Source organism: Podarcis cretensis (assembly GCF_951804945.1).
Source record: "Podarcis cretensis genome assembly, chromosome: 2".
NCBI classification, from domain to species: Eukaryota; Metazoa; Chordata; class Lepidosauria; order Squamata; family Lacertidae; genus Podarcis; species Podarcis cretensis.
In genome coordinates, this window is record NC_137171.1 from 114,262,557 (window position 1) to 114,289,866 (window position 27,310).

The following is a 27,310-nucleotide window of genomic DNA, read 5'->3' on the forward strand; positions in this document are numbered from 1 at the left end:
CCCAGTCTTCTCCCTCTTCTTGCTCTGACCACTCGCTCTGACCACCGCTCCCTGGGCTCTAAGTCTTCTTCCCTTGGGGGTCCCCCAACTGGTGCCTCCCAGCATTCCTCTGCATCCAGCCAGATCATGATGACGGACAGGTGGAAGCCAGACAAAGTATAGCTTGGTCTCCACCCCGCCAAGTTCCATAAGAAATCGCAATGAGACTAAACAGGAGGCGGTAGTGGCTGGGGGAAAAATACAAAGGCTGGCAGGTGGGGGGTGGCTGAGGTTAATAATAATAATAATAATAATAATAATAATAATAATAATAATTTATTATTTATACCCCGCCCATCTGGCTGGGTCCCCCCAGCAACTCTGGGCGGCTTCCAACAAAACACTAAAATACAATAACCTATTAAACATTAAAAGCTTCCCTAAACAGGGCTGCCTTTAGATGTCTTCTAAAAGTTTGGTAGTTATTTTTCTCTTTGACATCTGGTGGGAGGGCGTTCCACAGGGCAGGTGCCACTACCGAAAAGGCCCTCTGCCTGGTTCCCTGTAACTTGGCTTCTCGCAGCGAGGGAACTGCCAGAAGGCCCTCAGCGCTGGACCTCAGTGTCCGGGCAGAACGATGGGGGTGGAGACACTCCTTCAGGTATACTGGGACCAAGGTTGGTGGTGCAGTACCCCCCCTTCACCCCGACGGTCCAGCCTGCACTGTAAGCAAGCAATGTGCCTTTGAGCAGCCGAGCAACAGGCAGAGATCGAGTCGCCCCAGCTTTCCCCCCCAAGATGGGGAGATTTTGTTGTTGTTTTCCCCGGCCTGATGTGCACAGTTCTTCAGAGGCACTGGGAGAAAGTGACTAGGCTTGAGCCGCAGGTGGTGTTTAACTCTGCAACACTTCCGTTGCCTGATGACACACTTGTGCCCCATTCAGTCTCCGCCACTGCAAATCTCTGGGGAGTGCCTCGTGATGTCACGCTTTACTTTTGCGCTGTCAAAGGCCCAGGGTCACACACACACACACACACACACACACACACACAGGCACTCTGCCACTCCCATTGAGCATTGAGGGAGGAGCTGACTTGAGCCCTAGTCAGTTCAGAGCTGCAAAGGAACTAGCTGGCGGAGGTTTGGCTGCTCCTGTGGCCCAGAAGAGGAGGGGAAGAGTGGGGGAGAGAGAAAGTAAGGAAGAGGAAAAGACTGCAGGCGAGTGAGAGGCAGAAAGGTGAGCAGGAAAACCCGGGAAGCCAGTGCCAGCCTGTTTATTTATTTCTCTGTCTTCTCTTCTCTACCTCTTTCTCTCCTCCTGATTCAATCAGTTGCTTTTTCTCTGTATACTTTGTCTGGAGGGAATCAGTTGCCTTACTCTTCTTCATGTAAGACAGAGAAAGACAGACAGGGAGGCTGTGTCTACACAGTACACTTAAGGCAAAACCTGCCCCACCCACCCCTAGGTTGGGAACTGTAGTTTTGTTAAGGGTGGTGGGAACGGCAGTGGGGAGTGAACTACGGTTCTTTGGAAAGGGGGAGCATGGTTTGTGTGTTTTGTAAATATATGACAGGCACGCAGTGTCAGTACACTTTGATTATCTTTATTGAATCAGTTTCCTCATTCTTTTTTGCCTAGGAGAGAGGGGGTGGAAATCTTCCAGCACTTTGAGAGGCAGCTGATTTATTGTGGTCCATACCTGAGCCACAGCAAATCCTGTTAACAGCACAATCTTAGCTACGTTTACTCAGAAGGAAATCCTATTTGGTTTAGGATGGCAGCTGTAGCACTTTGAATACTCTTTTTTAAATTTTTTTTTAAAAAAACCCTTTGATGTCAGAGACACATCTAGCTACCCCTCTGGCATTTGCCTCTTAAATTTCTGTGTCCTCAGTTCTGTCCCTATTTTTTAATCTATCCCTCCCTCCCTCCACTCAACATTGCCATATCCCTCTCCCTATTCTCAAAGACTGAGATCAGGTAATACTTTTACATCAAACAGAAATGCAGAACCGTCACCATTATTATTATTATTATTATTATTATTATTATTATTATTATTATTCACAGTTTAGATATGTGCTAAGGTGATTTGCAGGCATACAATGAGAACAGTATCCCCCCCTCCCCAGAATATTTATCTATTTATTCCAGAAAATTTATACACCACTTGATTGTTAAAAACACACACCAAAAAAAACCCCAACAACCCTCAAAGTGGTTTATGAAAAGATAAAACAAGGAAAGGAAGCCTTACTTTAAAACGTACAAAACTTAAAATACTAAAGCAGATTAAAATTACCTCTGCTTTCTAATCCTCTGGGTGGACTTGTCCAAACAGGAGTGCTTTTAGCTGGTGCCGGAAAGTGTACGGCGAAGCTGTCTGCTTAATATCAAGTGGCAGGGAGTTCCAAAGCCCAGTTGTTGCCACACTTACAAAAGCAGAACAGATACTATTGGGGGGGGGGGTCTTAGCATTTATGTTTGTTATTATCCTGCATATTTTTGTGCTCTCATATTGTAAACTGCCCTATGATCTTCGGATGAAGGGTGGTTCATAAATTTACGGATAAATATTATGTAGGCACCTACAGTAGTGCCAATCCCGCCAACTGGAGCGGTCGGTTGGGCATGTGTGGGGCAAGGCGATCTTGTAATTAAACTACTCTCAAGTTAATAAGCGCCTTGTATAATAACAGCAACACCTTAAAAAGTAGCACCCAGTTGCAAATCAGGAAAAATGAACACCTAAGGCCCGGCTAGACCTTTCTGCCCAGCAAAAAAAAAAAGATTTCCCGAAACTATTGTTCCCAGAAGGTACAGATTGTGGGTGCAATCCTTGCTCCCCACAAATTGCACACCCTCCAAGTATCCCTATTTTCCAGGGACAGCTCTGGAAACCGTCCCAGTTTCTGATTTCCTGGAATGTCCCACTTTTCCTTAGGACGTCCCTATTTTCACTGGAGAAATGTTGGAGGGTTTGCAGTTATGCAACCCCTGAGCCAAAGAGATAAGTAACTAGGCAACCTTTAGAAGGCATCTGAAGACAGCCCTGTATGGGGAATTTTTTAAAAAATGTTTTCTTATGTTTTTGTTTGCTGGAAGCTGCCCAGAGTGCCTGGGGCAACCCAGTCACATGGGTGGAGTATAAATCATAAAATTATTATAATTATTATTATTGTTGTTATGGAGTAGGATGTCCCTATTTTCATCGGAGAAATGTTGGGGGGTATGTTATTTATCATATTTATTATCAAGGAGTCCAGGAAAGCAAAGAAAAAGACATCTGAAGGCAGCCCTGTATAGGGAAGTGCTTTCCCCCCCACAAAACCCCCCACATGTTTAATGTTTTATTATGTTTTTATATATGTTTGAAGCTGCCCAGAGTGGGTGAGGCATCCCAGCGAGATGCAGTGGCATAGCGTGGGGGGTGCAGGGGGGGCCAGCCGCACCGGGCGCAACATCTGGGGGGGCGCGCTCGCCGCCTCCGGAGTCGCCGAAGAGCCTCGGGCGCAGGCTGTAGCAGAGCCCCATGTTTCGCGGAACCGACGAGCTGTGAACGCGTCCGGGCTGAAGGCGTCCGGCAGGCAGCGGCTCTCAGCGCTCGCCGCGGTCCCCGCGCGTCAGGGCCGCGGAGGGCGCGCCAGGCAGCCCCTCCTCACAGCCCCGCCGCAGCGGCTGGGCCATGTTGCATTTTCCTTGCTTCTCTGCCCTTCTCCTCCTCCTCCGGGCAAGCGGCGTCGTTTGGGCGGCAGCGCTAGCGGCAACTCGCCTCAGTAAATACCCCAGCCCAGGCAGCAGCAAGAAGAAGCTGGCAGCGGCGGCAGGTTAGGGGTTAGGGGCGCAAATTACTTGCCTTGCCCCGGGTTAGGGGGCGCAAATTACTTGCCTTGCCCCGGGTGCTGACAACCCACGCTACGCCGCTGGCGAGGTGGGTGGGGTATAAACAACAAATTTAATATCATTATTATAATTATGGAATAGGATGTCCATATTTTCATCGGAGAAATGTTGAAGGGTATGAAATTGGAGGGGTGGGGGCTGTTTCTCTCCCTCTCCCCATCTTTCTCAGTCCTCACCCTCCTCGTCTCCCATCCTTGCTGTGTTCCAGCCGACTGATGTGCCCATGCCCGTGTTTACTGCAAAGGAAAAGCCTCTTCTATCGCAGTCCCTTCAGATGGCCCCCTTCGGTGGTTGTTGATGTTCTGGACATTCCTCGACCTTTCGGGTGGATGGACGGATGGACGAAATGAGTGGCTTTGGGGAGAGAGCCTCTAGGGATGTGGAGAGAGGACTGGGCCGGTTTGGCAGTGGGCTGTGTGCCCATGCGTATGGGACGAAGACGGGGAAGGAGCATAGCTGTCAACTTTCCCCTTTTCTTGCAAGGAATCCTATTCGGATTAAGGGAATTTCCCTTTTAAAAAAGGGAAACGTTGACAGCTATGGGAAGGAGAGAGGGCAGGCAGGCATGTAGGGCACCAGTGCTGGGCTTCTCCCTTCCCTGCTTTGACTTTTCTGCAAGCGCATGATTTACGTCTCGGCAGAGACATAAGCCAGAAACTCCGTCCCTGACCTTTTGCTCCCCCGTGGGGTACAAACATGTGATAACTCCTCTTTCCCTGTAGTGACAGCAGGCTGGCTTGTCCCAGAAAGGCGAGGGGACAAGGAAGAGGAAAAACCATGGCGGAATGCAAATTGCGCACCCGTTTATAACCAGTGATTACTTTCCAGCCACGGATTTGCCAACCTAACCCGCTTGGGGAGGGCGTGTGTGCATGAACCGCCCAAGTCCTCCAAATGGTGGCAAACCAGGGTGCCATGTGCCTCGCAAACCAGGGTGCCATTAGCTGCAAAACAGGTGATCACAGACAGATGGCTGTAGGGCAGGACTCTGTGCAGGCGACTCAAGCAAGTGAGCCAAGCTGCATGTTACAGCGGTACCTCTGGAAGCGAACAGGATCCGTTCCAGAGCCCCGTTCACAACCTGAAGCGAATGCAACCCGCGTCTCCACAAGCGCGGGTTGCGATTCGTTGCTTCCGCGCATGCGCGTGATGTAATTTTGAGCGTCTGCACATGCACGAGCGGCAAAACCCGGAAGTAACACATTCCGTTACTTCCAGGTCGCCGCAGAGCGTAACCTGAAAATGCTCAACCTGGAGCATATTTAACCCAAGGTATGACTGTATAAAGGGATGCGGGTGGCGCTGTGGGTAAAACCACAGAGCCTAGGACTTGCCGATTAGAAGGTCGGCGGTTCGAATCCCTGCGACGGGGTGATCTCCCGTTGCTCAGTCCCTGCTCCTGCCAACCTAGCAGTTCAAAAGCACGTCAAAGTGCAAGTAGATAAATAGGTACCGCTCTGGCGGGAAGGCAAACACCGTTTCCATGCGCTGCTCTGGTTCGCCAGAAGCGGCTTAGTCATGCTGGTCACATTACCCGGAAGATGTACGCCGGCTCCCTCAGCCAATAAAGCGAGATGAGCGCCACAACCCCAGAGTCGGCCACGACTGGACCTAATGGTCAGGGGTCCCTTTACCTTTACCTTTATGTCTGTATAGGGGATGGCAACACCTTCCCACCAGTGTGTGTGTGTGTGTGTGTGTCTCCAAGGACTCAGGGAGGTTCCTCCCAAGACCCATTCGGCTGCAGGTGCCCACAGTTGGACTTCGCATCTTCTGCATGCAGGGACCTGCAGTATGTATAGTTTGGACTAGGATGGGGGAGACTTGGGTTCAAATCCACTGTCAGGCATGACCTTGGGGCTAGTTGCACATTGTTGTGAACTCTTCGGGGAAAGGAACGGATAGGCATTTACCAAATTCTGCCCTCTACCACTGAACTCTAGCTCTTCGCCATATAGAGCGGATTCCAAGAGCGAGTGGTCTGTGCTGTGTTTATTTATTTGTTACATTTATTTATTTGCCCAGGTAGCTCAGTCAGTAGAGCATGAGGCTCTTATTCTCCGAGGTGTGCGTTCGAGCCCCACGGTTGGCAAAAGATTCCTGCACTGCAGGGGGTTGGACTAGATGACCCTCGGGTCCCTTCCAAGTCCACAACTCTATGATTCGACCCTGGTCATTAGCTTTTTTCATTAGCTTTCGCATAACTGTTTTAAATATTTTTTATTACAGTGGTACCTTGGGTTACAGACGCTTCAGGTTACAGACTCCGCTAACCCAGAAATAGTACCTCAGGTTAAGAACTTTACCTCAGGATGAGAACAGAAATCACGTGACGGCAGCAGGACGCCCCATTAGCTAAAGTGGTACCTCAGGTTAAGAATAGTTTCAGGTTAAGAATGCACCTCCAGAACAAATTAAATTCTTAACCCGAGGTTATTTTAAACCATTACCTCTATTGTGTAATAGCGGATGAGATGGTGCTTTTTAACTTTTCAATTTTTAGCTTTTCTGATGTGTAAACATAAGTTGTGGTAAGTTGGCAATTCTTTTATTCTTTTGTGCTGGTTTGGCTTTTCACGTGGATGATGTATACTGTATTAACTGCCGTTTTATATTTATATATGTGTGTGTGTGTGTGTGTGATACACGCACACACACACTTTTATTTAGTTTTGCATTCATATTACCTACTGAATCTACATGATCAGGCAGCTAATAAATATAACGAATGGATATGTAAATAATACGGAACAACAGCCAACAGTGCCTGAGTGGAAGTATGCCTGTGCAATGGGACTTCCCCCTCTGACATATTGTCAGAGGCAATATGTTTCCAAATACCAGTTGCTGGAAACCGCAGAAGCATGGAGAGGAGCTGTTGAGCTGCTGTTGTGCTTGTGGGAACAAGGACGCTGTGGGAACAGGATTCATTATATCTTATCTTCTTAGGATCTCACCCCATATGCCTCCTTAAAATTGCTCCTGAGAGTCAGGAGCAGATTGTGGGGCCCAGGTGTTGCCATGGGGGCAGGGGAGAGAAGTATATTATTATTATTATTATTATTATTATTATTATTATTATTGTTATTGTTATTGTTATTGTTATTGTTATTAGTGCTATTTCTCTAGAAAAAGAGGTGCCCGAACTCGATTCCTGTAGGTTCCCCCTGAAAAAAAAACCTGGTGGTTGTTGTTGTTATGTATTATTATTATTATTATTATTATTATTATTATTATTACCCGCCCATCTGATTGGGTTGCCCCAGCCACTCTGGGTGGCTTCCAACATATAGGAAAGCATAATAAAACATTAAGCATTTTTTAAAAAAAACCCTTCCTAAAAAGGGCTGCCTTTAGATGTCTTCCAAAGGTTGTTCCAATAGGTAGCCGTGTTGGTCTGCCATAGTCAAAACAAAAAAAATTCCTTCCAGTAGCACCTTAAAGACCAACTAAGTTAGTTCTTGGTATGTGCATGCAGAAGTGTGCATGCACACGAAAGCTCATACCAAGAACTAACTTAGTTGGTCTTTAAGGTGCTACTGGAAGGAATTTTCCAAAGGTTGCATAGTTAAAGGTAAAGGATCCCTGACAGTTAAGTCCAGTCGTGGATGACTCTGGGGTTGCAGCGCTCCTCTCGCTTTAATGGCCGAAGGAGCCGGCGTTTGTCCGCAGACAGCTTCCAGGTCATATGGCCAGCATGACTTAGCCACTTCTGGCGAAACCAGAGCAGCGCACGGAAACACCATTTACCTTTGCACCAGAGCGGTACCTATTTATCTACTTGCACTTTGGCATGCTTTCGAACTGCTAGGTTGGCAGTAGCAGGGACTGAGCAACGGGAGCTCACCCCGTGGCGGGGATTCGAACCGCCAACCTTACGATCGGCAAGCCCTAGGCTCAGTGGTTTTGACCACAGTGCCACAAGAACCGTTTTATTTCACAAACAGTACTTCATTCCGTTGGTGGATAGACAACGTCTGGAATCTCCCAAGGTGTTTTTGTGTGTATGTGTGTTGGACATCCTATTGGAAGCAATGTTGTCTGTGTGTGCGCACACTTGTGTGTGTATTTCCCACACATGCAATAGCATATGGCTGTGTGGGCAGTCATTCACCTGACCTCCTGTTGCTCATGTCGCTGCTGCATACAGGGATGGGAAACAGGAGGGGTCAGGCAGCCTTGAGGTCAGCATGGTGCAAACAGTGGTGTTTCCACTGTGTTGTCTCTTCCTCGTCCTACTCACCCCTTCTCCCGCCTGTCTCAGTATGACACAGGTGACCAGAAGCCAGGCCAATGCCCTCCCTCTGCCATCACATTATTGTTTAAAGCTCTAAATGACATAGGGCCCTAAATATCCTTCCCTATAGACGCTCTTGGTCTAAGGGGGCCCTCTTGGTGGTTCCCCCACCCGTAAGAGTTCAGGTGTTGGTGGCCCCAATATTGTGGGACTCCCTCCCCACAAAATTGCATCTGGCACCTTCATTATATCGTTTCCACTCTATGCTGAAGAAGACACACCTCTCTGCCTTAGGTTTTTGGGGGGTATTTTTCCAGGACACATTCCATTTCTGTGGCCATAATTTGCTTTAACTGTTTTTAATATGGAGTTCTAAATCTCTGCAACCTGCCTTGGGACCTGATGGTGAAAGGTGGTACTAAATGGAAATAATAAGAATACTGTAATAATAATGTACAGTCATACCTCGGGTTAAATGTGCTTCAGGTTGAGCGTTTTCAGGTTACGCTCTGCGGCGACCCGGACGTAACAGAGCATGTTACTTCCGGGTTTTGCTGCTTGCGGGTTGTGTTCGCTTCAGGATGCAAACGGGATCCGTTCCGGAGCCCCGTTCGCATCCAGAGGTACCACTGTACATATACAGTCGTACTTTGGAAGTCGAACGGAAAACCAGAACACTCACTTCCAGTTTTTGATTGTTCAAGAGACAGAACATTTGACTCCCAAGGCGTTTGGGAGCCGAGGTATAACTGTACACACACTGTGAACAGTTAATCTGGTAAAATTTGACCTGAGGTAAAAATTCTCTCCCGCCCTCCCACCAGGGCCAATACTTAGTCCCCTAGCCGAAAGGTGAGCAAATCTTTCACCCAAAGAATCTTCCAGAAGGAACTGAACACAGGGCAGGCGGGCATGTTTGTTTGTGTTTGAGGGTGTATGAGAGACCAAGAGTACCATCGACATTTAAAAGTTTCCTCTCCACTAAATCAGTCCACCACATCTGAAATGTCTCGCAAGCTGAGGCTGTCCGCGCTGCACTTAAAGAATGATGGAAATCAAACAACAGGATTAAAAGGAGGCGGGAAAACATTCCTGACTTCAGTTGGCCAAAATGGAGGCTCCAGGACACGAGCATATACGGCTTCCTGCTACCGAGTCAAACCATAATGCCCATTTATGATCTGCCAGCCGTTCTCTGAGGCATCATAAGCAAGAGAGGAGACTTTGGATTTCATTTTAATTTGATCTGGTTTTTATAAGCTGCTCTCTTTTAAAGTCCCCAGGGCACCGCTCAGAAAGAATCCAATTTCCCTGCGAAAGAGGCTTCTATTTCCCCTTTCTCAGGGTAAAAAGGTAAAGGTAAAGGTACCCCTGCCCGTACGGGCCAGTCTTGACAGACTCTGGGGTTGTGCGCCCATCTCACTTAAGAGGCCAGGGGCCAGCGCTGTCCGGAGACACTTCCGGGTCACGTGGCCAGCGTGACATCGCTGCTCTGGCGAGCCAGAGCCGCACACGGAAACGCCGTTTACCTTCCCGCTGGTAAGCGGTCCCTATTTATCTACTTGCACCCGGAGGTGCTTTCGAACTGCTAGGTTGGCAGGCGCTGGGACTGAGCAGCGGGAGCGCACCCCGCCGCAGGGATTCGAACCGCCAACCTTTCGATCGGCAAGTCCTAGGCGCTGAGGCTTTAACCCACAGCGCCACCTGCGTCCCCTTTTCTCAGGGTACTTGAGGATTAATTTGTTGTTGTTGTTTAGTTGTTTAGTCGTATCCGACTCTTCGTGACCCCATGGACCAGAGCACGCCAGGCACTCCTGTCTTCCACTGCCTCCCGCAGTTTGGTCAAACTCATGCTGGTAGCTTCAAGAACACTATCCAACCATTTTGTCCTCTGTCGTCCCCTTCTCCTTGTGCCCTCCATCTTTCCCAACATCAGGGCCTTTTCCAGGGAGTCTTCTCTTCTCATGAGGTGGCCAAAGTACTGGAGCCTCAGCTTCAGGATCTGTTCTTCCAGTGAGCACTCAGGGTTGATCTCCTTCAGAATGGAGAGGTCTCATCTTCTTGCAGTCCATGGGACTCTCAAGAGTCTCCTCCAGCACCATAATTCAAAAGCATCAATTCTTCGGCGATCAGCCTTCTTTATGGTCCAGCTCTCACTTCCATACATCACTACTGGGAAAACCATAGCTTTTACTATACGGACCTTTGTTGGCAAGGTGATGTCTCTACTTTTTAAGATGCTGTCTAGGTTTAGCAGGTGGCGCTGTGGGTTAAAGCCTCAGCGCCTAGGGCTTGCCGATCGAAAGGTCGGTGGTTCGAATCCCTGCGGCGGGGTGCGCTCCCGCTGCTCGGTCCCAGCGCCTGCCAACCTAGCAGTTCGAAAGCACCTCCGGGTGCAAGTAGATAAATAGGGACCGCTTACCAGCGGGAAGGTAAACGGCATTTCCGTGTGCGGCTCTGGCTCTGGCTCTGGCCAGAGCAGCGATGTCACGCTGGCCACGTGACCCGGAAGTGTCTCCGGACAGCGCTGGCCCCTGGCCTCTTAAGTGAGATGGGCGCACAACCCCAGAGTCTGTCAAGACTGGCCCGTACGGGCAGGGGTACCTTTACCTTTACCTTTACCTTTACTAGGTTTAGCGTTTCTTTATTACTTGTGTGAGGGGTGGGGTTTTGAACTTAGTTTGTTTTGGTGAGGGAGCTGAAGGTGTGTTTCTCCCGTCCAACTAAACATTTCTCCAGCGCTCAGCAGCCTCCCCGGGTGCCTGCACTTCCTGATCTGAAAAAGTCTGATGGGAGGGTTTCTCTCCCGCGCACCCAGGAAGGCTGCAGAAGGCAGACCAATGGGTATTTTTTAGACACTCACACTGTTGGCCACCTCAACAGTAAGATAAGCATTGTAGCAGCCAGTGGGGTGACACCTGTGGGATACTGCTGGTGAGGCTGCGTTGATCTTCCGGCTTCTCAATGCCATGCATCACTGCTGGTTACTGAGAGGGGAGCTGAAAGGAGATAGTTCAGCATGGTGCAAGCACAGCACCAGAAATGTCAATTTGGCTCGACTGCTGTGCCCACAATACAGGATACAGTTGCAGCCGTAAGCAGAGGGGACAAGATGGGACTATAGCTGTCAAGCATCCCTTGTTTGGCGGGACAGTCCTTTATCCCAGCGCCATGTCCCGCTGCTGTCCCTTATTGATGATGTCCCTTAAATAAGCTACTGAAGGTAATGGGGCCCTTTCTGTGTCCAGCTGTCCTTTGTCAACAACAAATTGTTGCTGGTTTTTTGTGTTGAATATATGCTATATGGTAATTTATGGACCTAATAGGTATCTAAAGCCATTTGCACATAACAAAATATGTATTTTATCAAAGTAATTGTTGATCCCTTATTTTGGCTGCTGATCCCTTATTTTCGAGGCTGCTGGTCCCTTATTTTCAAATCTGTAAGTTGACAGCTATGTATGGGACCTCTCCCCAAAAGCACCCACAAAGCTGTGGCAGCTCTCTACAGTTTTACAGGTAGAAGGTGTGTGTGTGTGTTTGTGGGTGGGTGTGTTTGTGTGTTATATATATATATATTTTATTTAAACAAGAACAAAAACTGGCAAATAACATAAACGCACATAATGAAAATACGCAGTTAAGCAATTTCATCTGAACATAAAAAAAGAACATGATCCGCCATTAAAACGTACAATAAAATAAGCCCATAAAAACAGCGAACAATAAAAAGAGTTAGAACAGCCATTAAAAGCAATAAAATGCAAGAGGTTCAGGAAATTGGGGGGGGGGAGGTGTGCCTGTCCAAACTGCTATGTCCTAAACAGATGAAGTCTCCTGGTTATTGGCAGGGAAGACGTTCCGCAGTGTTGCTGCTGCCAGTGGAAAAAGCCTATCTCTCTCTGACTACAAGCTGATAATCATCAGGTTGTGCAATTAAGGTGGGTTTGGGGCTCTTTTACCGCGAAGCGGCTTTGGAAATCCAAATGCACGCTCCATAAACGGGCTGTCTGGAAGAGGCTGTGTCCCCTGCTTCGTTCTGTAAAGTGTAGGGTTACTAAAGGCATAACACAGCCGCCACACTGTCCTGCAATAGCAACCAGTGAAGTTGAGTCTGGAGAGAAAGAGGGGAGAGCAGGGGAACTTGCAGAATAATGACATCATACCATTCACTGAATGCCCCACCACCACATTAATTGGGGTGGGAGCGTAGCTGGTAAGGGGAAGACATGCGGCAACGCTTCAGGTTCTGCTGTAGAAGAGCCTGGATGTTTATAACAAAACCTATTTATCTGTAGGATTTATTTGTAGGATTTATAGCATTCCTTAACTGCCCACCAACCATCGGAGGTGGAAAGGTGCAGCATGAAGGAGGCTTGCAAAGCATAGGCCTGGCTCATAGCTGTCAACTTTTCCCTTTTCTTGCGAGGAATCCTATTTGGAATAAGGGAATTCCCCTTTAAAAAAAGGGAAACATTGACAGCTATGGCCTGGCTATGTCACGGGGAACCCCGTGCAAGGGATTTTGGCAGGTGGGTGTGACATCCCATCTGTCAATCATGTCAATCATACCTCGGATTACAGATGCTTCAGGTTGCGTTTTTTCGGGTTACGGACCCACCGAAACCCGGAAGTACCAGAACAGGTTATTTCCAGGTTTGGGGGGGGGGGGTCACGCATGGGCAGAAGTGCTAAATCATGCTTTGCGCATGCGCAGAAATGCCGAATCGCAAGCCACACATGCACATGCTGAGGGTTGCGAGCGCTGTGGGTTGCAAACGGGCATCCCACACTGATCACGTTCGCAACCCAAGCGTCCACTGTATTCATTTTTGGTTCAGATTTGTCATGGCCATTGACTAGTACAGTGGTACCTCGGGTTACATACACTTCAGGTTACATATGCTTCAGGTTACAGACTCCGCTAACCCAGAAATAGTGCTTCAGGTTAAGAACTTTGTTTCAGGATGAGAACAGAAATCGTGCTCCGGCAGCGCAGCAGCAGCAGGAGGCCCCATTAGTTAAAGTGGTGCTTCAGGTTAAGAACAGTTTCAGATTAAGTACGGACCTCCAGAACGAATTAAGTACTTAACCCGAGGTACCACTGTACAATAAAGTTATTTGGATTGTATGGAGAACCAGTTTCAACTCTCCACAGAGATGGTCTGGCTGGTTCCTTCCAGACCATCACTGTTTTGCCGGTATGATTCCATCATATACCAGCAAATTCAAGCTATAACATTTGGAGTAATGGAAGGGACATAGCTCACCAGTAGAGTACCTGGCTTTGCATATGGAAGATTCTAGGTTCAATCCCTGGTATCTCCAGGAAAAGCTGTGAGAGATCCTAGCTAGAAATTCTGAAGAGCCTCTGCCAGCCAGTGTAGGCTAGGTGGACCGATCACCAGACTCATCATAATGCAGTTTTAAAAAAATGTTTGCCTGCCCGCCTCCAAAACAAACTGGAACGGTGGGATTTTTGTGGTCAGAAAAGTGTGGGAAGATGCCCTTGAAAGTGTGGGGCAACCGTGACATCGCTCAGTGTCATGTAACCTGCACGCAAACAAAAAAATAACATTGCCTTTTAACATTGCATGAATTTTAACATTGCGTGAATTTTGTGCTGGCAAATCAGGGCGAATGGTCCGGAAACAGGATATCTGGGTGAGGCCCTTGCTTAAAGACTTGAGGCCCTTGTCCTAGCCTTGGTTATCTGTCAGGACAACCAATGTTGTTTCATGGGCAAAAACCAGGCCAGAAACTAGATTGGAGGGAGTGATGGTTTGGAATGATTCCAGCTCAAATGCCTGCTTGGCCACGAAGCATCTTCCACAGGCGTCCTTCATCTTATCCGCTTTCCTCGGCCCGACTTCTGGTGACTGGTTCTGTTTGGGCAGTCAGTGGACTCAAGGAATAGTTGAATTCTCTTCCACCTGCTCCATGCTATGTTCTGCAAGGGCAATCCTGAGTTGAAGAAGGAGGAGAAAACAGACAGGCAGTGGATGTTAGAATTCCTGATCTATGATTGCAGTCATGGGATTGTTGTCACCCCATGACTGGTTGTAAGAAGGCAGGCAGGTGGGAGCCCAGGCTGAGGTTGGTGGGGCACCACCCCCATTTAGCTTAACCAACCAGCCTTCGCTGTTGCTATTCATTACGGTTGCCTATGACGCACGTGATATTCTGGACAGCATTCGCGACAAGGAAAATGATGGTAATAAAGGGTGGGTGGACCAAGAGCAGGGGTCAGCAAACTTTTTCAGCAGGGGGCCGATCCACTGTCCCCCAGATCTTGTGGGGGGCCAGACTATATTTTGGAAATAATCCAGAGATGCATTTTAAATAAAAGCACACATTCTACTCATGTAAAAACACCAGGGGGACGCAGGTGGCGCTGGGGGTTAAAGCCTCAGCGCCTAGGGCTTGCCGATCGAAAGGTCGGCGGTTCGAATCCCTGCGGCGGGGTGCGCTCCCGCTGCTCAGTCCCAGCGCCTGCCAACCTAGCAGTTCGAAAGCACCTCCGGGTGCAAGTAGATAAATAGGGACCGCTTACCAGTGGGAAGGTAAACGGCGTTTCCGTGTGCGGCTCTGGCTCGCCAGAGCAGCGATGTCACGCTGGCCACGTGACCCGGAAGTGTCTCCGGACAGCGCTGGCCCCTGGCCTCTTAAGTGAGATGGGCGCACAACCCCAGAGTCTGTCAAGACTGGCCCGTACGGGTAGGGGTACCTTTACCTTTACCTTTAAAAACACCAGGCAGGCCCCACAAATAACCCAGAGGTGCATTTTAAATAAAAGGACACATTCTACTCATGTAAAAACACACTGATTCCCGAACCGTCCACAGGCTGGATTTAGAAGGCGATTGGGCCAGATCCAGCCCCCGGGCCTTAGTTTGCCTACCCATGATCAAGAGGAATACAATTCATCTCCGCATGCCTTTCCATCATTGATGCCAAGACCCGGCCAGATAATTCTTTAATGAGCTTCTCTCAGATATTATCTGCCTTGGAGAGATTCCCAGTGAGAGAGGCAAATGGATGGGATCCCTGCAGGCCATTGTCTGACAGCGCAATGCTCTGCGCATTTCCTCAAAAGTAATCCCCACCGACTCCTGTGTGGATTAATCCCAGGAAAATAGGCATTGGATTGTGGCTTAGGTGAAGAGAGGAAGGTGCTCAGAGCCTGGGTGGCTCAAAAATTTAAGTGGCTCAAAATTGCATCTTTTTCTGACTGGCCATTAGCCTGGCGATCTAGAGAGTGTGAAGACTTGACGTGCCCCCGGCACTCTGTAGGAACTTCCCATCATCCTCCGGAGTTCACAGAGGCCCTGTGGCAAAAATAAGAGAAAGACTGATGTGGAAACCCGCTCCCTAGAGATAGGAAGCTTTACAAGTACTGAATTAGAAAATGTGCAGACAATGCTTTGGACGATTCTTTCAAATTGATGTGTAAAACCCAGCCTTGGTCGTCTCTTTAGCTCCTGGTTAAAGGCACCCCTATTTTCTGCAAGGACTAAGGCTTTCCTTGTTTTCATGTTTTGTATAAAGCGTTTGCATGGCCCATCAGAGGGTGGCAACACGAGAACGGGGCCTTCTCTGCAGTGGTTCCCTGTCTGTGGGATGCTCTCCCCAGGGAAGTTCGCTTGCTGCCTTCATTTATACACCTTTAGGCACCAGGCAAAAACGTTCCTTTTTAAGCAGGCCTTTGGTTGATCCGATTGACTTCCTATTCCCTTTAAAAATGTGTTTTTTATGGGGACGGAGCTATTGGGTTGTTGTTTTTATTAGGTATTTTGTGGTTTTGTATCTTGATTTTATTCTGTGAGACCCCTGGGTATGATGATGATTGGGTATACCCCTGGGTATAATGATGATGATTATACCATAGAATTCTCTGAAATTGCTTATACTATCCTTCATCCTTCTCCCCTTTCCCCTCAGTTTTCTCAACCGTTCTCCTTCCAAACTCTTCTTCCCTAGCTCACCTCTTTGTAGGGCTGGTTATGTTATGTTATGTGTTGAAGTTCTGACCCTGGCCACCAGGGGTATCGTGTATATAGTTTTTACTCAGGTCCACATCAGTTAATTTAGGCAGGAAACCCTGGGTTGTTGTTGTTACAATGTTGTCCGCCGGCTGCCTATAAAAGCAGGCCGGCTGAGCTGTTTGTAGGTTAGTAGTTGGGCTAGGTAAAGGTAAAGGGACCCCTGACCATTAAGTCCAGTCGTGAACAACTCTGGGGTTGCAGCACTCGTCTCGCTTTATTGGCCATGGGAGCCAGGGAACAGCTTCCGGGTCATGTGGCCACCATGACTAAGCCGCTTCTGGCGAACCAGAGCAGCGCACGGAAACGCCATTTACCTTCCCACCGGAGTGGTACCTATTTATCTTCTTGCACTTTGACGTGCTTTCGAACTGCTAGGTTGGCAGGAGCAAGGACCGAGCAACGGGAGCTCACCCCGTCACGGGGATTCGAACTGCCGACCTTCTGATCAGCAAGCCCTAGGCTCTGTAGTTTAACCCACAGCGCCACCCATGTCCCAAGTAGTTGGGCTACTGGACATTTAAACCAAAATGGCCATAATTTCTCTCTCTCTCTCACAGATGCTAAGCCCCCTCCAGAAATGTGGCTCCGAAGGCTGCCTGGTAGACTGCGATTTTTTCCCTTGGCACAGGAGCACCCTCCGAAGGCAGCCCCAGAGCTTTGAGGAGTCGGAGTCCGGGGGTGACCATGAGGCTCCCAGCCAGGAGAAGCCCTCCCCTCCCAGCATCCTCTTGGAGGGTGCAGAAGTTTCCACCTGCCTCCAGACGCCCCTGCAAGATCCCGGAGGGGTGTGGCGATCCCGCAGCGAGGGCCGCTTGGACCAAAAGGGGGTGCCATGCCCAGGGGAGACCGAGGTGGTGGACAAAACAGGAAGCGGGTGGAGCTTGCCGTCCCCCAAGTCTTTGAGGAAAGAGCGACGCCTCAGAGGGAGAGTTGCGGCGGCCAAGCAGCACTTGAGGAATCTCTTCGGAGGGTCCAACAAAGTCAGTGAGCAGCCATTACTCCTCCTTGCACGGCACTGCCATGTTTCCAGCCCTTTTGTTAATAATAATAATAATAATAATAATAATAATAATAATAATAATAAAATGTTATTTATACCCTGCCCTTCCCAGTTCCAAAAACCGGGCACAGGGCGGCTAACAACAAACTTAAAACCCTTAATTGATGCAACAAAAAACAGCATAAAATGCAGTATAAAACGTGAATAACAATAAATTCAGAATTCAAAAATCAATTTAGGGGGGAAATCCATTAGATGATCAACAGGGCTAGCTGGCTAAATTAGTCCTATTTGGGCCAGCGAGGAGACCAGGGGAGAATTAGCTGTGGGATCCCGGAGCGGGTAATCTTCATAAAAAGGGGAGGGGGAGGGAAGGAAGGAAGGGGAATAAAAGATCAGACTAAGTTCAAATTAAAGGCCAGGTGGAATAGCTCTGTCTTACAGGCCCTGCGGAAGGAAGTTAAATCCTGAAGGGCCCTGGCCTCATGGGACAGAGCATTCCACCAGGTCGGAGCCATCACTGAAAAGGCCCTGGCCCTGGTGGAGGATAGTCTGACTTCCTTAGGGTCCGGGACCTCTAAACTATGGTTATTCATGGACCTTAAGGTCCTCTTACTTGTTGCTTACTGTCCATGTTTCTTCTTTCCACAAACTCACCCGCCACCGCACACCACGTCCAGGAGAAACTGCAAGCCCAGATTCTATTTTATTTTAGCTCGGTTGTATAAATATTTTAGTGTCTTTGTTCCCAATGGTTTTAATCTCTGGAATTTCCTGCAGTGAAAAAAAAGGAGAGCGAAATAGAAAAGCACACCCTGAGGCTAAATAGAAAGCTGATAATTCATTACCAAGGAAGGGTTATGCCAAAGGGCCTGGGAGTCTGGACTCCTGGGTTCTCTAGAGGGGGACCAGAGACTAATAAGCAACGCAAAGGATCTGAGAGGCAAAGTCCTTTGTCTAGTAGGTTTGCTTGGCTATCTGACACAAACGCTGATGCCATCGTAGCTTAACTGACTCCTGTGGCTGAGAGTACTGTGAGGGGATGGGGCTTTGAGACCTCTTGGGAGTTAAGTGACTCACTGATTGAATAATAATAATCAATACAGTGGAACCTCAGATTACAGACACTTCAGGTTACAGACTCAGCTAACCCAGAAGTAGTACCTCGGGTTAAGAACTTTACCTCAGGATGAGAACAGAAATCGCACGGCGGCAGCGGGAGGCCCCATTAGCTAAAGTGGTGCCTCAGGTTAAGAACAGTTTCAGGTTAAGAACGGACCTCCAGGACGAATTAAGTTCTTAACCAGAGGTACCACTGTAACAACATTTATATATTAAGGGGAATTGTTTTGGATGACTTTTACAGAGGGCCCATTCCCCCCCCCTTTAAATTTTTCGAGAACCCTAAATAATAATCATAATATGTATATCCTGCCCATCTGGCTGGGTTTCCCCAGCAACTCTGGGCGGCTCCCAACAGAACACTAACAACAGAATAAAAACTTCAAACATTAAAAACTTCCCTAAACAGGGCTGCTTTCAGATATCTTCTAAAAGTCAGATAGTTGTTTATTTCCTTGACAACTGATGGGAGGGCGTTCCGGGAGGGTGCCACCACCGAGAAGGCCCTCTGCCCGGTTCCCTGTAACCTCACTTCTTGCAATGAGGGAACCGCCAGAAGGCCCTCGGAGCTGGACCTAAGTGTCTGGGCTGAATGATGGGGATGGAGACGCTCCTTCAGGTATACTAGGTCGAGGCCGTTTAGGGCTTTAAAGGTCAGCACCAACACTTTGAATTGTGCTCGGAAACGTACTGGGAGCCAATGTAGGTCTTTCAAGACCGGTGTTATGTGGTCTCGATGGCCCTGTGCACAAGCTGAGGTGACTCTAGCCCTGAATTCAGTGAAATGCAGGGGGGCGGCATAAAATCCCCTGGCCTCTGGAAGCAGTTGTGGGACCCTGGACACCTGGGTCCCTTGGGGCATCACAGAACTGGAACTCTTGTTTCTGTGTTTCAGTCTCTGGCATCGAGTGTGGAATCGGATCTGGGATCAGAAGGTGACAGCAACTGCCAGGCACAACAGAGGCAAAAACGCCGCCGGTGAGTTGAGTAGCTAATAGCAGAGCTATAATCTTCCAGGTCCTGGTTTAAATCTCACCTCACAGAATCCTAGAATCCTAGAGTTGGAAGAGACCACAAGGGCCATCGAGTCCAACCCCCTGCCAAGCAGGAAACACCATCAGAGCACTCCTGACATATGGTTGTCAAGCCTCTGCTTAAAGACCTCCAAAGAAGGAGACTCCACCACACTCCTTGGCAGCAAATTCCACTGTCGAACAGCTCTTACTGTCAGGAAGTTCTTCCTAATGCTTAGGTGGAATCTTCTTTCTTGTAGTTTGGAACCATTGCTCCGTGTCCGCTTCTCTGGAGCAGCAGAAAAAAACCTTTCTCCCTCCTCTATGTGACATCCTTTTATATGTTGTGACATCCTCCTTCGACTTGCTGGGTAGCTGTACTACAGTCATACCTTGGTACTCAAACGCCTTGTGACTCAAACTTTTCAATTCCTGAATGCCACAAACCCTGAAATGAGTGTTCCGGTTTACGAACGTTTTTTCGGAAGCTGAACATCCGTCACAGCTTCCACAGCTTCTGCTTGAGTGCAGGAAGCTCCTGCGGCCAATCGGAAGCTGCGCCTTGGTTTTCAAACGTTTTCAGAAGTCGAACGGACTTCTAGAACAGATTCCATTGGAGAACCAAGGTATGACTGTACAGTGGTGCCTCGCAAGACGAAATTAATCCGTTCCGTGAGGCTCTTCGTATAGCGGTTTTTTCGTCTTGCGAAGCAAGCCCATTGACAGCTTAGCGGATTAGCGCTATTAGCGGTTTAGCGACTTTTAGCGGATCAGCTGATAAGCGGCTTAGGGCTTAGGAAAAGACGGGGAAAGGGGAAAAAACCCGCAGGAATTCGCAAGACATTTTCGTCTTGTGAAGCAAGCCCATAGGGAAATTCGTCTTGCGAAGCGCCTCCAAAACGGAAAACCCTTTCGTCTAGCGGGTTTTCCGTCTTGCGAGGCGTTCGTCTTGTGGGGCACCACTGTATTCATGAGCCCGCAGGATTTCATCTGGCCAGCTAAATCAGGTGAGGGCAGCCAATGGGCCTCAAACCCTTGATTAGTTAGGGTTTCAGTGGATTGAGCAAACGAGACCCAATAGTGGGACCAGTGGTCAAGAAGGCAGTTTCTGCATGGGAAGTGAGGGGCAGATGGGGTTCGTCAACCTGGGAAGGTAGCCCATCTAGGAGAAGTTAAACCATGATGGCCTTAGGGGTCCCAGGCCACAGGGAGGTTAGGCTGGCCCCAACCAGAGCCAGGGCTTTTTCGGCTATGGCCCCGATCTGGAGCAACACTGTCACAAGAGACTAAGGCCCTGCGGGACTTGACATCTTTCCGCAGGGCCTGCAAGACAGAGCTGTTCCACCAGGCCTTTGGCCAAGGCACAGTCTGCCCCCTCCTTTGGCAATCTTCACAGAACTCTAGCCCAATGGATGCGATTTAATTAATTCGGTTTTGAATTGATTTTAGAATGATGTGTTACTTTTATTGTTAGCCGCTCTGAGCCCAGCTTCAGCTGGGGAGGGCGGGATATAAATAAAATATTGTTATTGTTATTGTTATTATCTTAAACCTCCACTGCTTTGTGGGAGAGCTTCAGGAGAAGAAAAGGCTAGGGAGGAAACCTTACACAAAATTGAAGCGGAGTCCCTAAGACTGTTAAATGGTGCCTTGTATCCCTCCTTCCAGCAACTCCTGCAGCCAAGTTTGTGCCAAATGTTATCATAATTTATAATAATAATTTATTATTTATACCTCGCCCATCTGACTGGGACCCCCCAGCCACTCTGGGAAGCTTCCAACCAAATATCAAAATCAAATACAGTGGTACCTCACAAGACGAATGCCTCGGAAGACGAAAAACTTGCAAAACGAAAGGGTTTTTCGTTTTTTGAGTTGCTTCGCAAGACGGATTTCCCTATGGGCTTGCTTCGCAAGACGAAAACGTCTTGCAAGTTTGTTTCCTTTGTCTTGCAAGTTTGTTTCCTTTTTCTTAAAACCGTGCATTCACTTCGAGGAGCAACTCATAGCACGCGGTGTGGTAGCCTTTTTTGAGGTTTTTGAAGACTTTGGTGATTTTTGAAGCTTTTCCAAAGTCCATGCTTCGCAAGACGAAAAAATCGCAAGACGAAAAAACTCGTGGAACGAATTAATTTCGTCTTGCGAGGCACCACTGTACAGAGCTTTCCTTTGGACCACAACAGCAAGGCCAAGAGGGGAGTCTTGTCATCTGGGCAGCCCAAGAACTCCAGACACACTGCCCAGGTTTGCGCCCCAGAGAAGGTCACTTTGGTGATGCTAAGGCAGCAGATTGCCTTCACCTCCCGTAGGCACAGTCCATTGTCTCTCGAGACAGAACAGACAACAATCCCCGAGCCCCCAGATCTGTAGTACGGCAACGATAAATGCTAGCAGCCTGCCTTTCAAGGTTGTTGTAAAGGTGACCGAAAGAACGTATCTACTGAGGCACTTCTTCAGGGTAAGGTGCTATAAAATGCTAAAGAGATTCTAACACCTATTGCTGATAAAGTTCCGATCTTGCCTTACATGTGGAAAATGGGGATAATACTGTAGATCCACTTTGTAGGACTTACTGAGATAAGAACAGGATCAGGCCAATGGCTCATCTGCTCCAGCTTTCAATACTGTTTGTTGCCTGAACATGCCTTGGGTTGGACTTACTACTTCTTTTCCAATTGGTGCATGGCCCATAGCTTCCTGGTGCAATCCTGTAACTTTTTGTACCCAATGTTCTGGTTTGTTTCCCACAAACACTTAACAATGCACTAACATCAGAGGAGCACCGCAGAGCAACTAAGAAAGAGAAACAATGCGCAGATGGGCCAGTATAATGCACCTCTAATGCACTCTTGTTGCATCAATGATGTGTTGCAGAATATCCTGGGGGTGTGGGGCGGACCTCACACCAATCTGAAGGTTGGCTTCCGCTGCCTCTATGCATTTGATTTACTTTTTCTTTCTTTCTTTTCAAAAGGAGGAAAAATAAAAGAAACTTCCTAAGGTTATGGAGCTCAGGGGGTAATGAAATCCAATCCCTAAGGTAATTTAGCTCTCTTATTCTAACAAGAATTGTGTGTTTGTTTGTGTGTGTGTTTGTTTGTTTGTTTGTTTGTTTGTGGGGGGTGAGGCTTCAGTGGACCATACAGTTATTATTCTGTATCTCTGTCAGGGCCGGCCCTACCATTAGACGAAGAGATGTGGGAGATATTGGGCCAGGACAGATTATCTTCCATGAACGCAGTTTTAACACTGAGTCTGTAAGTGACTGTGGAGGCCAATTCTGGATCCACACGTCCTTCCACACTGGGGACATAGGTTTTCGGGTGGGAGTTGATCGTGGTGAGGGTTTACCAAGCGTGCTTTCCTCTTAGTACATTTCTCCCCAGTGTGGTGTAGTGGTTAAGACCGGTAGTCTCGTAATCTGGGGAACCGGGTTCGCGTCTCCGCTCCTCCACATGCAGCTGGTGGGTGACCTTGGGCTAGTCACACTTCTTTGAAGTCTCTCAGCCCCACTCACCTCACAGAGTGTTTGTTGTGCGGGAGGAAGGGAAAGGAGAATGTTAGCCGCTTTGAGACTCCTTCGGGTAGTGATAAAGCGGGATATCAAATCCAAACTCCTCTTCTTCTTCTTCCCTTTCGTCCTGAGTTTGGTAAAGGCTGTTCTCCAACTGGAGCGCTCGTAGGCCAGTGTTTCCCAGTTGTCAGTGTTTATACTGCATTTTTTAAGATTTGTCTTGAGAGCATCTTTAAGCCTCTTTTGTTGACGCTTTCCATTTTTAAGTTCAGAATAGGGAAGTTGCTTTGGAAGACTATCATCAGGCATCTGCACAACTTGACCAGTCCTGCATTACAGGGTGTAACCCTGCAAGTCTATGATTCCATGGAAAGCTCTTAGTCCTGTTACTAAGTACCTGGACGGAAATGGCAAAGGAAGGTGTTTTTTAAATCAAGAGGTGGAGGGGCATGGGGAGGAGATGGATTGGTAATGGGGAAAATACATTTGTAATAAGCCAGCAATGAATCACATTGTTTTTCGTTTTTAATTTTTAATCCTTCTTGTTAATCCGTCCACTTAACCTCTTCTTCCAGGAAGAGCTATAGGCCATTTAGATCTGGTCTGGGGCCAAATTTCTTTTCAGAGTGGTCCGCGGTGCAGGGAGTGTGTGTTCGTCTTGATGTTGTCGATTATCTGCCTGATTTCTGCGAGTGAGTCCAGTAGAGTTATGGGTTGGCCGGATGGAGACGGAGATTTGAGCTGTGGTGCAGTTATCAAAAATGGGTCGTGGATTAAGGATCTTATGGGGAGTGGCCCTCTTGAGACAGCAATACGCATTACTTCCCTTGCCTCACAATGTGTTTAGGGTCATGCCTGGTTATTTTGCCGAGTGGGAGTCTGGATCTGTGCCCTGAAGTTCCCCTCGGAAGGCGCCACAGGAGTTCACAGAAGAATATCAGCGTTCCTTTAGTGCAACTACCACCAACCTGTGGCGAGGCAAGATGGGATCTGTAGTCCAACAACATCCAGAATGCCACTGGTTCCCCAGTCCATGCTGTGAAGAGTAGGACCTGGGAGGCCTTATACAACTCTGGCCAAATTGCTCCTGGGCTCAGAGGGCAGCCAGTTCCCAGTTGCTCAGACACTTTTTCTCTTATAGGCCGACTCCTGAGGAGGCGCAAGAATGGGCTGAATCTCTGGAAAAGTTACTGCTTCACCCATGTAAGTGTGCAGTTCAGAACCGCTAAAAGTCTTTAGAAAAGCTGCCACAGCATATTATGTTTTATTATTATTATTATTATTATTATTATTATTATTATTGTTATTGTTATTATTATTTAATTAATAATATTATTATTGATTACATTTGCCTACTACCCTTTATCCACATAGAAATACAATCCCTCCCACTTTCCCTTTCCAAGAAACAAGAGCTGAAAATCTGAAGCAGAAAACGATCACCATATTTTTCACTCTATAAGGGGTGCCCGGCCATAAGACGCACCTAGTTTTTAGAGCAGAAAAACAAGAAGAAGAATATTCTGAATCAAATGTTGTTGAAGAGGCTTTGCGAGGCTATCCCTGAAGCCAGAACAGCAATCTCTCTTGCTGTTCTGGCTTCAGCGAAAGCAACGCAGCCTGCATTCGCTCCGTAAGATGCACACACATTTCCCCTTACTTTTTAGGAGGGAAAAGGTGCGTCTTATAGAGCAAAAAATACGGTATGTACAGAAATTTCATAGAATCGTGGCATTGTAGAGCTGGAAGGGAACCTAAGGGGTAATTCAGTCCAGCCTCCTGCAATGCCAAAATCTCAGCTAAAGCATTTCCACCCTTTATTCCAATAAAATAATTTGGATTCCTTGAGGGGAAACCCCTGACTCCTCCATCCCTCTTCCCTGCAGATGGACGGTCTGTCTTCCACGCTTTCCTCAAGTCAGAGTTCAGCGAAGAGAACCTGGACTTCTGGCTAGCGTGCGAAGACTACCGGAAGCTGCGAGGCTGCGACAAACTCCAGGACAGCGCCAAGAAGATCTATGACCAATACGTCACCATCCACGCCCCCAAAGAGGTAAGAGACCTGGGCTCGATAAGCATGCTTCCAAAACTATCCTCACCCAAAATGCCTTTTGAATGAGCTGGTCTTCTTTTCTGAGGTGGAGGCAGAGGGATGGGTGAGGTTTTCTTCATCAGGGGTTGGCCCAAGACATTTCGCCGCCTGAAGCAGACCTTGAAATGGCACACACACACACACACACACACACACACACACACCTCTGTGCCAGGGAAGAAAGGGTCAGGGAAGATCTGCATCAGGAACAAGAGTGGGGGAGAAAGATTGACATCGGGATCTGCTGTGCCGCAGAACTCTGTCGCCTGAGGCGGCCGCCTCACCTTGCCTCATAGGTGCGCTGGCCCTACACTGTGATGTTGTGGGTAAAGTCCTGGACTAGGACCTGGGAGACCAGGGTTTGAATCTCCACTCACCCAAGAAGCCTATTGGGCCACTCACTATCTCTCCTACCTCACAGGGTCATTGTGAAGATAAATTGAAGAGGAGGAGAAGGGTGTACACTACCTTGAGGTGGAATATAAACGTATCATCATCATCTTGGGGGGCGGGGAAGACATGTGCTTTGACTGTATGATGTTGGATGTTAATCGAGTCACCAAATCATCTCCCTGCCAGTTCTCCACCTCTGCTCTACGTGTTAATCCGGAATTAGTAATTTATTTTTATTCTTCCCAACTCCCTGCTTGACGCTACCTTTTTGGCCACGCCTCTCCATCCCAACCGACAGAGGCATGTTTTCAGTGCTCCAATTCTCCCCTGCAGCTATGACTGAATTATTATTATTATTATTATTATTATTATTATTATTATTATTTACACCCTGCCCCTCTGGCTGGGTTTCCCAAGCCACTTTGGGTGGCTCCCAACAGAATATTAAAAACACAATAAAACACCAAACATTAAATACTTCCCTAAACAGGGCTGGGACGCGGGTGGCGCTGTGGGTTAAACCACAGAGCCCAGGACTTGCCGATCAGAAGGTTGGCAGTTCAAATCCCCGCGACGGGGTGAGGTCCCGTTGCTCAGTCCCTGCTCCTGACAACCTAGCAGTTCGAAAGCACGTCAGAGTGCAAGTAGATAAATAGGTACCGCTACGGCGGGAAGGTAAACGGCGTTTCCGTGTGCTGCTCTGGTTCACCAGAAGCAGCTTAGTCATGCTGGCCACATGACCCGGAAGCTGTACGCCGGCTCCCTCGGCCAGTAAAGTGAGATGAGTGCCGCAACCCCAGAGTCGGCCACGACTGGACCTAATGGTCAGGGGTCCCTCTACCTTTAAACAGGGCTGCTTTCAGATGTCTTCTAAAAGTCAGATGGTTGTTTATTTCCTTGAGATCTGATGGGAGGGCATTCCACAGGGTGGGCGCCACTACCGAGAAGGCCCTCTGCCTGGTTCCCTGTGTGCTAGGCATTGTTTAAATCACTGTAGCAACAGCCATTTCCTGGCATGTAACCTGACCGCTTCCATCTCATGTTTGCAGGTGAACCTTGACTGCCAGACCAGAGACGTCACAAATCGGAACATTTTGCTACCCACTCGTTCGTGCTTCGAACAGGCTCAGCGGCGCATATACGGTCTGATGGAGAAGGACTCGTATCCCAGATTCCTCCGCTCCCTCCTTTACCAAACCTTGTCACAGCCTGACAGACACCAACCCAACGGGCCTGTGTAAACCAGCCATATTTCCCTTTCGTTCTTTGGAGAGGAGGCCCGTCTAGGAGAGGAGGAACCAAAGACGAAGACCTCCTTCTTCCTGGACTTCCTCCGGCGGACTGTTTAGGATGTATGCAGCCCAAAAGCAGGAGAAATGGATTGGCCTGACGTTAACACCAATGCAGGCGAGGCTGTGGAATTGCCACCAGGGGCGGACTTGGGAAATCTTTCGTAATATGGCACCCTGCGTGAGGCCAAAATGTGGCGCCCCCAAGTGGACCTTCTCAATTATGGATCTTCTCAGTTTTGCACCCCCTTGGCTCGTAGGCCTGTGTGGGGAAACGGCCCGCACCACCCTAAATCTGGCTCTGTTGCCACACCGGCACGCCAATCTTTTCATGGAGGAAAGAGTTCATGAAAAGTTGGAGCTGGTGCCCCTTTGCCCATGGGCAGAACTTTTTGTGGACTGATGCAAAAAAAGTAATAATATTAGAAGTATAGAATCACTGACCATGAGCTGTGTGTGTTTTTTGTGTGTCTGTGATCCTGTTGCGACATTGGAATTTCCACATACAGTGGTAACTTGGGTTAAGTACTTAAATCGTTCTGGAGGTCCGTTCTTAACCTGAAACCATTCTTAACCTGAAGCACCGCTTTAGCTAATGGGGCCTCCCGCTGCCGCCGTGCCACCGGAGCACGATTTGTGTTCTCATCCTGAAGCAAAGTTCTTAACCCGAAGTACTATTTCTGGGTTAGCGGAGTCTGTAACCTGAAGCGTATGTAACCTG

At 48.3% G+C, this 27,310-nt stretch overlaps 1 protein-coding gene across 1 annotated transcript; it reads left to right on the forward strand.

Moving 5' to 3' along the window:
• The first annotated feature begins 1,058 nt into the window (after positions 1 to 1,058).
• On the forward strand, positions 1,059 to 27,035 carry LOC307208900 (regulator of G-protein signaling 3-like). Its single transcript, XM_079963927.1, has 7 exons — positions 1,059 to 1,217; positions 16,724 to 17,146; positions 19,184 to 19,266; positions 22,276 to 22,341; positions 23,957 to 24,018; positions 24,702 to 24,868; positions 26,350 to 27,035. The coding sequence occupies exons 2-7, from the start codon at positions 16,724 to 16,726 to the stop codon at positions 26,539 to 26,541; spliced, it is 993 nt and encodes a 330-aa protein (XP_079820053.1). The 5' UTR covers positions 1,059 to 1,217; the 3' UTR covers positions 26,542 to 27,035.
• The last annotated feature ends 275 nt before the right edge of the window (positions 27,036 to 27,310 follow it).

Coding starts and splice junctions, on each gene's coding strand:
- LOC307208900 (XM_079963927.1), top strand. CDS start 16,724: ATGCTAAGCCCCCTCCAGAAATGTGGCTCCGAAGGCTGCCTGGTAGAC. Junction 22,342..23,956: donor AATGAAATCCAATCCCTAAG/GTAATTTAGCTC, acceptor TTTCTCTTATAG/GCCGACTCCTGAGGAGGCGC. Junction 24,019..24,701: donor AAAGTTACTGCTTCACCCAT/GTAAGTGTGCAG, acceptor TCTTCCCTGCAG/ATGGACGGTCTGTCTTCCAC.